Raw genomic sequence first — 12154 nt, 5'->3', positions numbered from 1 at the left:
TGTGCTGATGTGTTGTTTTATAAAACTCTACAAAAGCTTTTTTTTTTAAGTCCATGGCTTACTATCTGCAATGGCTACATCACTCTGCTGGTGAGTTCGAGAGTTCAAATCTCTAGCCCTGGCAGCACTTTCTGCATTCTGATGGAGACAGAATGCCAAAAGTGCTCGTGTTCTTAGATTTAGGTGCATGTTATGGATCCCCTGGTGGTCAAAATTGATTTGTAGCCCTCCCACTGCGTCTCCCATGGCTCCAGTGTTGTTTCAGGATGCTAAAGCCCAGACTTCGATGACAACCACTAGCTTGCTTTGGTGTGAAAAAGCTTGGCCTTGCAACACCCTCTACTGGCTTATGTACGTGTCATCGCAAAACAAATTGCATGAATTGAGCCTTGCTCAGTTTGGCTGTCTGAAGAGGTGGGCATACTTCTGGGACAAAATGCATTGTCCAGGTGGCTGCTTAAGAAAATGTATTAACTTTTCAACTGTTCACTTTAGCACACGTGCTGAAATTGAAGCCGAGCCGTCTGCTCATCAGAAGTAAGACCAGCACCACGTTAGAGGTATCCATGCTTAAGATGTGCGATGAAATGCAATGGCGGTCCAGGCGATACTGTGCCCTTCGGTACATACTTCAAGTATTTTGGCAGCTTGTGGTCTCTGCAACAGTTGTTTTTTTGTTCACCGCTTGCGTTGCTACAACAGAATATTGCAAAATGTTAATCGCATTTCGGCCAGGTATACCCGATGATCACAACTTGAAGCACGAATTGAATGAGTACCGAACAGTTCAATGCTTGCTAAACTTCTCTCCAAACTACACTATCATTTTCTCAAATTAATACCGGCAAACAAGCAAGCTGGTTGCCTTAGAAAAGGTAATCTACGTTTGCCACGTTCAGCGATGCAACTCTTATGCAAAAAACAAGATGCTTATTTAAGGCAATCTACATTTGCCAGGTTTAACGACGTGATTATGCGAAAAGCAAAAGTTGCTTACGGCTGACGGTAGTTGATATGGTTCAAAACGGGTTTCCAAAAGCCACGATCAAAAAAAGCACTATAAGGAAATGAGTGTATACTTGCACTATATGCAAACGCCCAGGTAAGTATATGTCAGCGTCTTTTCTCGAGCACGCCTAACCTGCAAACTTTTGGGTGTCCCCGCAAGCTCCAGCTCTTTGTTCTGCGCCCCAAAGCTCCTCAGCGCAAGCAATTGAGAGGCAGACGTATTTTGTCAACACACTATAGCCACCAAACGAGCCGGCAGCATTTTTTTTAATAACTTCTGCCGCCTATGAATACACGCGCACGCCAAAACGAGACGCGAACGAAAAGGGGTGGGAGGACCGAACAGTTGTAACGTTGCGACGACCGACACGTTGACACGCACACAAACCACGCACGCTTTTCACTGTCACCGTCTCTCAGACGGGCACGACTCTGACGGGCAAAATGCGACAGTGAACGCCTTCGATGTCGACCTCTCGCTTCCCGATGAGGAAGTCCGCCTCGTCCACCGTCCACGTCTTGATGAGGTGCACGTAGGCCACCTTCGTCCGGGCCCAGCCGCCGAACTTAACTTCCGGGCAGTGATCGATAAATTTGCACAGCTTGGGCCATATCTCGGGGCAGTCCACGTCGAACTTGAAGATGACCGTCGTCGACCAATCGTAGTCGGCGGGAAACGCCAGCGCCTGGTAGAGCTCGTCGTCGGTCAGGAAGTGCGTGATGACCGAGTCCGACGGCGTCGAGATGTCGCCGTTGAGCCGATACACCCTGTCGATCCACGGGTCCGTCTCGTCCAACCACGGATCGAAGTCGTCCTCGAGGCAGTCTCCCTGGTACAGGGCCCCCATGCTTGTTACACGTAGAGCGGGGCAATTGAAGGGGTGTTTCGGGACCGCACCTGCTGATTGTCTCGCGGTTCGCTTAGCACCGACAAAACGAAGCCAACTAATGCTCTTGTTGTTCAACAACGCCAGCGCTACGCCGCCATACTCCTCTTTTTTTTTTTTTTTTATAACAGCAGACAAACCAAACAGCAACAGCTGCAAACTCGATCGAGGCCGTGCTTGCGTAATGACGTTTATCCGTTTATCGACCGCTGTCGCGCTACATCAGAAAGACAGCTTCGCTTAAACCGTGCATTACTAACTGCAGTCGTTGCAATAAGAGACAAGAGGTCAAGAGCTTGACATTAGAGTTATAAAAGCCTTCGCTAGCAACTTTTCTTTTCCTTTTTTTTTTTTAGCTTTGCTCTAGTTTCGGTTCCGGCCTGTGAAATTTACGACCGCCGTGGGCAGACTTGAAGCAGAGTGTAGAACTGTTGCTGTGCAAAGCTGGGCCGCTATGATATCTCTGTCGATCACCAGAAGGTCATACTCCCACATCTAGAGAAAGGAAGCAAATGGATAATAATGCGATTGCCTAAACCGTAACTTGGACGTGAGCACGTGCTGAGCACCCAAATGGGCAAAACTAACATTCACCTATCGTCACCTCGTGGATGAAAGGCAAAACAAACACCACATAAAGAAGTACCCGGAAGTACGTGTGCGCTACGTGTGTATCTTGTTTTATTTCTTTCCCGGTAGATGGGGACTCAGTCTACTAAGGTGTGTCGAGTTTTGGCGCTTTCGCTTCTGACAGTTCGCAAGCGTTTGTACTTAAAATCAATTACGCGCTTAGCGTTCTTTGCATTGTGCAGTTAAATCTGTTGAATTTACGCATGCACGAGACAACGCCAAATTCAAGGTAATTAGCTCATGACGTCATTCCCTCTTTGTATCGCCAAAGCATCTGCCTGTAGTACGTCTAGGAGTAATTATATATGAAAAAAAAGAAAGCGAAAAAGAAACTTTTCGTCGTCTTTTAGCACTTCCGGTTCTTGTTCTGGCCAACATGGCAGCTTCTGCGAACGCGTCGATGAGCGACCGCGAGCTCAAGTTTGTTCAGATCGGGCTCAGCGAGCAGAAGGCGAAGGAGACGGCGAAGAATGCGACGCTTTCGCAGGGCCTCTTTGACGCCATCGTCGCGGTGAGTCCCGAGAACAGAACGTACCCTGCCGCGTTGACAGCTTTCGGGCGATGCCGGCTCGCCGGCTCCGTTCTCGCACCGCGTGCGATTTTGCATCATCCGTGAAACCTGACACTTGTCAGTCTGCGATGGTGCCGCGCGCATTGCTTTCGTCTCCTGTGACTCGACCGTTTTGCGACAATGTGACGCGTTTCTTTGATTTCTTTTACAGGCCGAGGGAAAAGCGAACAAGCCGATCACGAAAGCGATGGGCAACCTTCTGTACCATGTCGTGACCAAGATGAAGGGACAAATAAAACAGTACGAGCTGCTCCTCGTCGAGTACGTCGCCAAGGGAAAGCTCGACTCCGAGGCCAAGCTGACAGGTATACGCATGCCGCGTCGTGAACGGGCGCCATGTGTTCGCCGCTCGTTTTTTATGTCTGTCGATCGTGCGTGGCCGGCAGATATCCATCATCTTGCTTACGTTCGCTTGTCACAGCTCGCAGAGAGCAGTCCTCTCTCTCTCTCTCACTCTCATTTTTTTTTTTCTCGTGTCTTTCTTGGCTTTCGCTCACCAACGTAGCAAGCATACCGACTGCCAAAGGCGCGTCTACACGACATAACCTGCTTAACTGGGCGAAACTAAAAAACCAGGAAAAATAAAGAAAGAAAGGGAGAAATTCCCTGGAATGACTCCTCGCGCCTCCCAATAGTGTTTCCCTAATCACCTAATCAATAAATAAATGCTGATAGCGTGTTGTTTCAGCAATCACATACCGTTTGAGGGAAAGTTCCATCATTTTGCTAATGTTCGCTTGTCACAGCTTGCTGCAAGCCGTTTCTTCATCCTTTTTGTTGTTGTTGTTGTTGTTGTGTCCTTCTTTGGTTTAGCTTACCAATTGGTCTCTGTTGAGGCTGCTTAGGTGCTGAAATGTGTTCAAAAATTCCAGGTCGTGTTTAACCAGAACAACCTGCCTTGCACCTTTGGCATGTTAGTACTATGCTGAACCAGTACATCACTCAAGAAGTACTTGTAAGGCAGTGACGGCGTGGTAGTTTCGTGATCAAGACTAATATGAAATACACCTTAACCCTGGATATCCCCACACAGTATGCTCACCTACTCAAAAGACCCAGCAGTTAAATTCTATATTGGTGATCGTCGTGAAATTTACTGCCCCAGAAACATTTAAAGATTACGCTCAGAGAAAGAACCAGGAGAGGGTGTGGTAACACAAGTTTACTACTATCACACTTTGAAATCGTATGCTGATGTGAAAAGGCGGTGTCCATGTGTATGTCTTACACCAGGACACCGCCATACAGCAGGACACCTTAGTCATAAAGGTAGGCACGACAAATTCAGGTTGTACAGGCACCTGCTGCAGCGAGTTTGTGGCTGTGGCATTCTGCTGCTTATTGTAAGGTTGTGGGTTCAATTCCCAGCCACAGTGGCTGCATTCTAATAGGACCAAAATGCAGGAAAATGTTTGTGCACTTAGCGACACATTGAACAAACCAATGCAGTCAAAATAATCTAGAGCTCCCCCCCCCCCCCCCATTTAACCACAGCATTTCATAACCAATGTGCCATAGCCATAGCCAACGTTAAACCATGCAATTTGATTTTGTTGTGATAGAGATAGATGTCCTGCCCAGACAAAAAAGAAACACTTATGTACCTCATTATGAGCAGTAGTGGACGAGGGTGACAAGAAGTTTCAGGACACACTCCTCGCATTTTACTCGCTTGCAACACGCTTGTAATAGATCCCCGACAAGCCCAGATTGTCACCTTAGTGAAGTTATGTGCTCCAGTACTAAAGCTAAGCATGAAAACAACATACCAAGAGATGGAGCTGAAGACCTCCAACAACTTCATTCGGATTAGGGCAGTTCAGAAATGCCCATTGGAATACTATACTCTGTACGTCATCGTCTGACCTGTTGTCACACATGCCCTGGGGATCATACTCGGGAAAACAGCAAATGAATGAAATCTATCATTTTGCACGTGTTTTGAGGCCCTGCCTCTTTGTGTGTCTTATTTATGTGTGTTCTAGCATTGCAGTACTAGGAAATCAAAGAATTAGCACTCGGTTGCACGGTAGAGGAACCAACGTGGAAAGCACATTTAGCGCCAGCAAGCAAGAACGGAAGGGAGACGACACCACAATGCGCTTTTGATCAACGTGGTCAAAATTTTTTTCACAGTACCTTTCTGTGGCATCCCTCATTACCCCACAGGTCAAAACTGGCACCTTGGACCCTATCAAATAGTTTTCTTTTTCGTACTGCATTGACTGGCTGGTGGTGCTGACCTTCTGTGTCGCAAGATGAGGCATAGCTGCAGCCAATTCTCCAGCCGATTTGTACGGTTCTTTCTCTCTCTCTCTCCCATCTTGCGCAGCTGCCATGGACTACCTGCTCACCCACCCGGAACCCCCATTGGACACAAAGGCGTTTGAGAAGTACAGCGGTGTTGGTGTCGTTGTCTCGCCTGACCAGATTGAAAAGGCTGTTGAGGACGTCATCAGCAAACACCGGGAGAAGCTGGTGGAGGACCGGTACCAGTTCAACGTGGGAACTCTACTCGGTGAGAAAAGAACCCACTGGTATGACTCGGTGGCTACGGTGTCATACTGCTAGTTGCATTTTTTAGATTCTGGAGCAAGATTCCTGTTGTAGATGGTTCAGCAAGCCAGTTACTAATTATTAACTACTATGCTATTCAACTTGTACTCAATGTTTCGTTTTCTTTCTTTTTTCTTTCATTTCTTTCTATTTTATGTCTGGATTTTTAATTGTGATCAGTATTACACGCATGCACCAATGTGTATAAGCCTGATTTTTTTTTTCCAAGTGGACTTTGCACGAACCTAATATTTCATATTGCTTTAGATAAGAGAAAATCTTTGACCCAATTTGGTGGTCATGTTTCCCGAATATTATTCATATTCAATTTGATTTGGAAATTTCAACTATTCGAACACCGCTACTGGTAAAGTTTGCCCAACTTTCTTTAAATGTGTTCTTTTTCTTTATTGCAGCGGAAGCTCGCTCGAAGCTGCCCTTTGCGGAGGGCAAGTACATCAAGAACGAGGTGGACTTGCAGGTGCTGCACCTGCTTGGCCCTAAGTCAGACGCTGATCTCCAGAAAGCGTCTCGTCCTAAGACCAAGGTTGGTAGACGTGCCACAAATGCTGGGGAAAAGGAATTTTGATCGCTGTCATTCTGGCCCAACCACCAATCATTGAGCATGCTGGTGTGTTTCATGGATAGTCTTCGTGGCTTCATGGATGGTCTTTCTTTTGGATAGAGAAAACTACTATGTTGTTGTTGCAGCATTCATTTAGAAAGGAGCAGGGAAGTGAGAATTACGAGCTTCAATATTTCTGTTCCACGTATTAAACGGCAAACACAAAAGATGCATCATATGTGTCCCACTGCAGTTCAATGCAGATTGATTATAGTTGGACTGGTCCAAGATCGCAGGTCAGTAAAATAAACAAAACTCAGTCAGGCTAACATATAGAATATGTCTTTAGCTAAAGCCTTACTTGGACTTTCATTCACTAGATGTTGCCTGGCTCACTCGAACTTGTACTAACCAAACTTGCGCCCCACCAAACTTGCTCATCTCAAACTCACTAGAATCAGACTCGTGCAGGGTCGCTCAGAATCACAGATATATACTCCCTCTTGCTCACTCAGGTGTATGAAATCCCCGTCTCACTCAGATGTATGGTATTATCGGATCAACCTCACTGGTGGGTGCACAAAGTCAGGTTCATTTGTAATCAGACCATGTGGACTCAACCTCGCATGAAGTCTGATGGAGTTAAATGCAATTAAAATCACGTGTGATCCACACTTAGTTGAACTCGTTAAGACTTGCACAGGTTTCAATTAACTTGAACTCAGTCTTACTCGTGCTCTCCCTAACCTGGACTTATGAGCTTCAATTTTTCTGCTCACCCTCAAGCTCAATTTTCAACTTGCTCACACTCAAGCTCATCGCCTCTTAGACTTGCTGGTACTCGCTCAGGCTCAGGCGTTTGGGTGTCTTTTAGTCTGAGTCAGTCGGCTCATGCACGAGCTCAGTGACGAATGCCCAGTCACGTGTTAATAATACTAAGGCAAGCTTTTTATTGGCCAACCAGTCTTTGTTCGATGTTAATGAAAGTTTGCTGCAGCGAAGTGTATTCATATTTCTGCACATTATTTAAAATAATTTTTTTTTTGTACCCACAGCAGTGGCTTAATGGCTATGGCATTCTACCACTGTGCATGTGGTTCTGTGTGTGATTTCGGACTGTCGCTGCTGTGTTCCAGTGGAGGCAGAATGTGACCATGCGTCATGCGCACAGTAGAGAACTCCACGTGGTCAAGTTTGACCTGGAGCCCTTCGCTACAGCATCCCTCATAAGCCACTTTGTAGTTTCAGGATGTTAAGCACCACAATTTTTTTTTTTTTCAAATAAATTTTTGAGCACTGAGGACACTAATGCCACAGTTTACAATTTCACAACTGTTCCCCACACATTCTCATCCACAGTAGGGTTCAAAGGAACATCACAAATAGCTTGTGTTCTTTTATGTGAGACTTGCTCTAATGTGTCTCTGCTCTCTTAGCTAATGTAAGTGCTGAAGCTGAACAAAAGGCTGTTGGGCCTGTGTAACATTTAACAGCAATGCATAGATAACAGATGAAGTAGCAGGTGTACAGTCTTATGTGCAGTAGGCAACGAATGTAACATGATTCGAGTGCTTAGTATGTGGCATGGTTTCTGCTGCAGTACTGTGCGTGGGTTTGGCAGTGGCTGACACAGACAAGTTTCAGATGCACCTTCGCATCTTTCAGCCTGGATTAACATCAGTTGAAAAATTTGTCCACATGCCTCGAGACAGTATAGAATGTGTCAAAGGCCATGCTTTTGTATCACGCCATGCTTCGTTCATTCACAACTCAACCTCATGTTTGCATTTAATATTTCAACATTTACGCTGCATTCCTGTTTCCAGTCCAGTCACATTGACGGGGACCTCCTCCTGTAGTATGTTCAGTTTTAATTAGAATTGCTGCGCTCGAGTAAAACACTTCAAGCTAAGGAATCTACTGCATCTCACTTTTTAGGGAGGCAAGGAGCGCCCGAAAGCCTGCACTCCTCGGGATACGCAGTCGGTTGAAACTCAACCGAATGGTGGTGAGAGACCAGCTCCCTCAGTTGCTTCTTTTGTTTCCCTTCTCTTTCTAAAATCTGTGTCGCACGTTTGTGTGGAAATTGATGTAGTACTGGCTGTTTTGAATCACTGAAGTAAAATTGTTTCATAATAGACACTGTGATGAGAGAGTAACCCATGTTACATTGTACACATTGGCAGTCTGGCCAAATGGTCTTCAGCCAACTGTAGTTAGTGCAGAACAACATAAGAAGGTAATTTTTTTATTTATAAATACTGCAGTCCCCTATGGGGATTTTTGCAGGGAGGTTATGAAAGTTACGAGATCGAATAGATTGGCAAGTTTACAAAAAAGGTTATGAACTTGGCAGTTTGATTTGAGTTACAGAGATGGGCATTGACAGCTTAGTGCGTTCAATCATGCTGCCATGCTAACCGAATCTGCATTACTTTATTGCCTGCTGTGTCTTTCAAGGAGGGGTGAATCCAGGTTGAAGGGGGGTCACACCAGGCACATGCCTCTCCCCCCCCCCCCCCCCCTTCCTCTAGTCAACTGCCCCAAAAGTTTTGCATCACTGCTTTCAAGCATGGCTTCTAATAATCACTCGGCTTCTGACAAAGGGCAGGTTTACAGGGTCTATGTATCCTACGTGTTCTTTGCCATCAGTTCTCCTTGTTTTCCTATTGCCTGCTGCACTGGCTGGCTGATGCCATAGAAAGCATATTTAGCGCCAGCAAACAAGGACGAAAGAGAGACAACACCACAATGTGCGAACTTCAACCTTGAAGTTGAAGTTAGCGCATTGTGGTGTCGTCTCCCTTCCGTCTTTGTTTGCTGGTGCTAAATATGCTTTCAGTTTACCAACACGCCCAACAAATGGCAATGCTGATGCCATAGAGTTCCTGATAAATGCCTCATTGAAGAAGTGGTGCTGCGATGATGTTGAGTGTGTGGGAATGCTGGGAAGTGAGAGCTTTTGGACTGGCATCTTTTTCAGAGAACCAGATCATGTTGTAGTCGCGTCAGGCGAGCAATGTTCCGTCTGTCACAACGGTCTAATCGCTACTGAAGCTGCACGTAACATGCTGTTTTGATCTGCATAACTGTGCGATAATGCTCCTTATTAAAACATAATTAACTTGTGCATGATTGTACAGTTATGTCAAGCACAAACACTGTCAGCAGATTGCTAAATTTGGAAGAGAGATGCTTTAAAGGGCCCCTCACCAGGCCACAGAGCGAATTTCGGTTATAAGCTTGAAGTTGTTACATGTCCTCTAGAGAGCATTCTGCTGCAAAACTTTTTCAAATTGGTTCATTATTAGCCAAAATGTAAACATTTCAGTGCCGCCAACTCATGATTTCGGGAAGCGAGTGCCACTGCCAAGCTAGACGCTCTCTCCACTTTCACCATCTAGTCTCTGCAAGTGAAATTCCTTCCCTGTATTCTTTCACACCAGAGCTTGAGGATCGCCTGACACATACATCACGAGCCCCATCTTCGTTTTTTTTTTTTCCTCGCTTTTTTGCTGCACAGCGCACTTTCGCTGACGGCCCCGCGTGCGAGCTGTTGTGATTGTCTGATTTCATGCAACGCACAATATTGCGCGCTGTGCACGAAGAAAGCTGACTAGTGGTGTAAGTCAGAGTTACATGAACAATGATGCATACACAAGCAGCTCACAGAGCATGATCGTGCTGGAACACGGTAGAAAATGACATAGTTTTGGTGTCTGCATGCACAACAAAATGGAAGCATATCTCTCTTGCTGCGGTACGAAGTAAAACAAAAGCACGCAGACGTTCGGTTTGTGGGTTTGTTATTTCTCTAAACTTTAAATCGTCTATTCATGCAACAGATTACAGAAATAACAGATGTTACCTTGAATAATTCTCAAGGGCACGTGTCACTACGAGCCATGTCACAGCACAAACACGTGTACGTAGGCGCACTAGCACGTGTACGTCACCCTCCAGCTTGAAGCATGGCAGCCGCGAGAAGGGCAAACGGTGTTTGGTTTGAAATCTCAGATCTTTCCAAGGTGCTTAGCAAAGGAATATTTGGTAGACACGAGGTTTAGCGCTTATTGTATGCTCTGCACTTGTCAGCTAAAAATGGCGAGACCTGGTGAGGAGCCTTTTGACATTTGATTAACAGTGGAAGGACACCTGAGGGGACAGAAAATAAAACAGGGTGCTGACTTGGTTGGTTGGAGGTCTGCGTTGTGTTCTCTCTTATGTCCATTCTGGTGTCCTTGCACTGTTAAACAAACTTTGAGGCTTGTTTTACCTACAAGACCAATCTTGCATGCTTCTGAGAAATGACGACGAGGTCTGCACTCACTGCGTTAGCTTGAATAGTATGTTTCTGTTTTCTCCACTTGTCGCAGTGTACGCAAGCAAACGTGAATGGAAAAGCTACTACGTGAACTAAAACTATTTTATCGAGGTTTAAGTCCAAGAAAGCTTTAGCTGTGCCATCATGACCGTAATTGTGGCCAAGCCACATTCAAGGTGAGGGGAACCACCCATGTCTCGGCGTTACAGGGGTGCCAGGTTTTGCTCTGGGTAATACAAATACAGTCCAGCCTTGTTAAAATGATGTCACACTTGACATAACAATACCGTCATTATATCCACTATTGATTGTAACAATATATTTGTTACATGCTGATATCGGCATCAAACGTATTACATTATCATTGTTATACTCAACAAATCATTATATTGAAGTCCAACTCCCTGGCCAACGGCGGCAGTGATGGCAGCACAGGAAATGTGTGTTTTCCAGTGAGGAGCTAAAAAGATGCATCGAGAAAAGAATTGCGACAAAGCCTTGACAGCATCCTTCCTTTTTTTGTAAAAGTGCACTCTTTGCATTGCTCTCACAGGTTGCTGCTACGCATGATCTTGCTTTGCCCGCATGCACTGCTTTCTGCCTCACAGCATCGCATTTTCGTTTTCTCTTCCCTTTTTCCTTCAAACCACTGTGGTCACATCGTACACGACCGCGAATGCTTTGCTGCATGCCATCTGACTCTGGTTCGGGCGGGCAGCAAGGTCAAGTATCAGTCATCCTCGAAAGGCACTGCATTCAACTATCTTGGGTGAGAGAGAGCTCTCGAATTCTATCTTTCTTTCTTTCTTGTGAGGAATGCTATACCTCGTTTCACCAAATTCATGCAGTACAGCGAAAGCTACAAGTCATGCCAGCCAACTAAAATAGATAATCAGAAGACAGGCTCCCACATTGTCTGCCTTTTAACAACCACCGCTCTGTGATGAGCGTGTGGAAATGAAAGCTTTGCGGTAAATTTAGGGCTCACTCACGCCTGTGACTCACAAAGGTTGCATGACCGAGTTGGTCACAAATTGTTACTTTGGTCAAAAAGTGACTGTTTTGAGTCAATCGCCTGGCTGCTCAATGTTTCGCTTGCAAACCTACTGAACCAATCAACGGTGCAGAAGCAGGACGTCTGCATTTGCTGCCGCTTATTTTACGGAATAATGGCAGTGTGAGCAGACGGTGAGTGGCATCGATTGCGTGACATCTCCGTGTGGCGACGGGCTGGTTGCACTTGCCGCCATGAACAACCGGTGCCGTGAGTCGCTGCTTGGTTGCCAGTGGTGGTCGGTTACCAGTCGCGATCGGTTGCGAGACCTCTGTCAGTCACCATTGTGAGTGAGCCCTTAAAAGTGTGCAACGGGCAAAGTCCTTCCTCTTTTCTCACAGCATGCAACTGGCTCTCATTGCTGATTGACTGGGCTCATCACAAAGCTGGGCTTGTTAGACGAGCCCGAGTCTACGTAATGAGCCCCACCCAATTTCTAGGGATTGAGCCTTTGCCTTTTCTGCACTGCTTGGAGTTGGTGAGCTGGAGCATGAAGAGAAGCGTTTAGATTGGTGGATTGTACTACTTCTACTCCAAATTACATAACTCTTCCTTCATT

General features: G+C 45.9%; 2 protein-coding genes across 5 annotated transcripts in view; one reads left to right on the top strand and one right to left on the bottom strand.

Annotated features, from left to right (window-relative positions):
- Positions 1-1229: 1229 nt before the first annotated feature.
- Positions 1230-2392, bottom strand: LOC135895748 (uncharacterized). Its single transcript, XM_065423903.1, has one exon. The coding sequence runs from the start codon at positions 1854-1856 to the stop codon at positions 1425-1427; it is 432 nt and encodes a 143-aa protein (XP_065279975.1). The 5' UTR covers positions 1857-2392; the 3' UTR covers positions 1230-1424.
- A 485-nt stretch (positions 2393-2877) lies between these two features.
- Positions 2878-12154, top strand: part of GlnRS (Glutaminyl-tRNA synthetase) — a 32859-nt gene continuing 23582 nt past the window's right edge. Inside the window, exons 1-6 of one of the 4 annotated variants that reach the window (XM_065456384.2) lie at positions 2878-3036; positions 3248-3401; positions 5429-5614; positions 6069-6199; positions 8156-8222; positions 11260-11310. In XM_065456384.2, coding sequence (XP_065312456.1) covers positions 2902-3036; positions 3248-3401; positions 5429-5614; positions 6069-6199; positions 8156-8222; positions 11260-11310 — 724 coding nt within the window. In that variant the 5' untranslated portion in view covers positions 2878-2901. Of the gene's footprint in view, positions 3037-3247; positions 3402-5428; positions 5615-6068; positions 6200-8155; positions 8226-11259; positions 11311-12154 lie in introns of all 4 variants that reach the window. The other 3 variants (XM_065456383.2, XM_065456387.2, XM_065456386.2) reach the window with 3 other exon arrangements.

Source organism: Dermacentor albipictus, chromosome 6 (genome assembly GCF_038994185.2).
Source record: "Dermacentor albipictus isolate Rhodes 1998 colony chromosome 6, USDA_Dalb.pri_finalv2, whole genome shotgun sequence".
NCBI classification, from domain to species: domain Eukaryota; kingdom Metazoa; phylum Arthropoda; class Arachnida; order Ixodida; family Ixodidae; genus Dermacentor; species Dermacentor albipictus.
The sequence above is the reverse complement of the archived record's forward strand: the minus strand, read 5'-3'. Positions and strand labels throughout refer to the sequence as shown.

What these genes read in the sequence shown, in the direction of transcription:
- LOC135895748 (XM_065423903.1), bottom strand. Translation starts at nt 1,856, where the DNA reads ATGGGGGCCCTGTACCAGGGAGACTGCCTCGAGGACGACTTCGATCCG.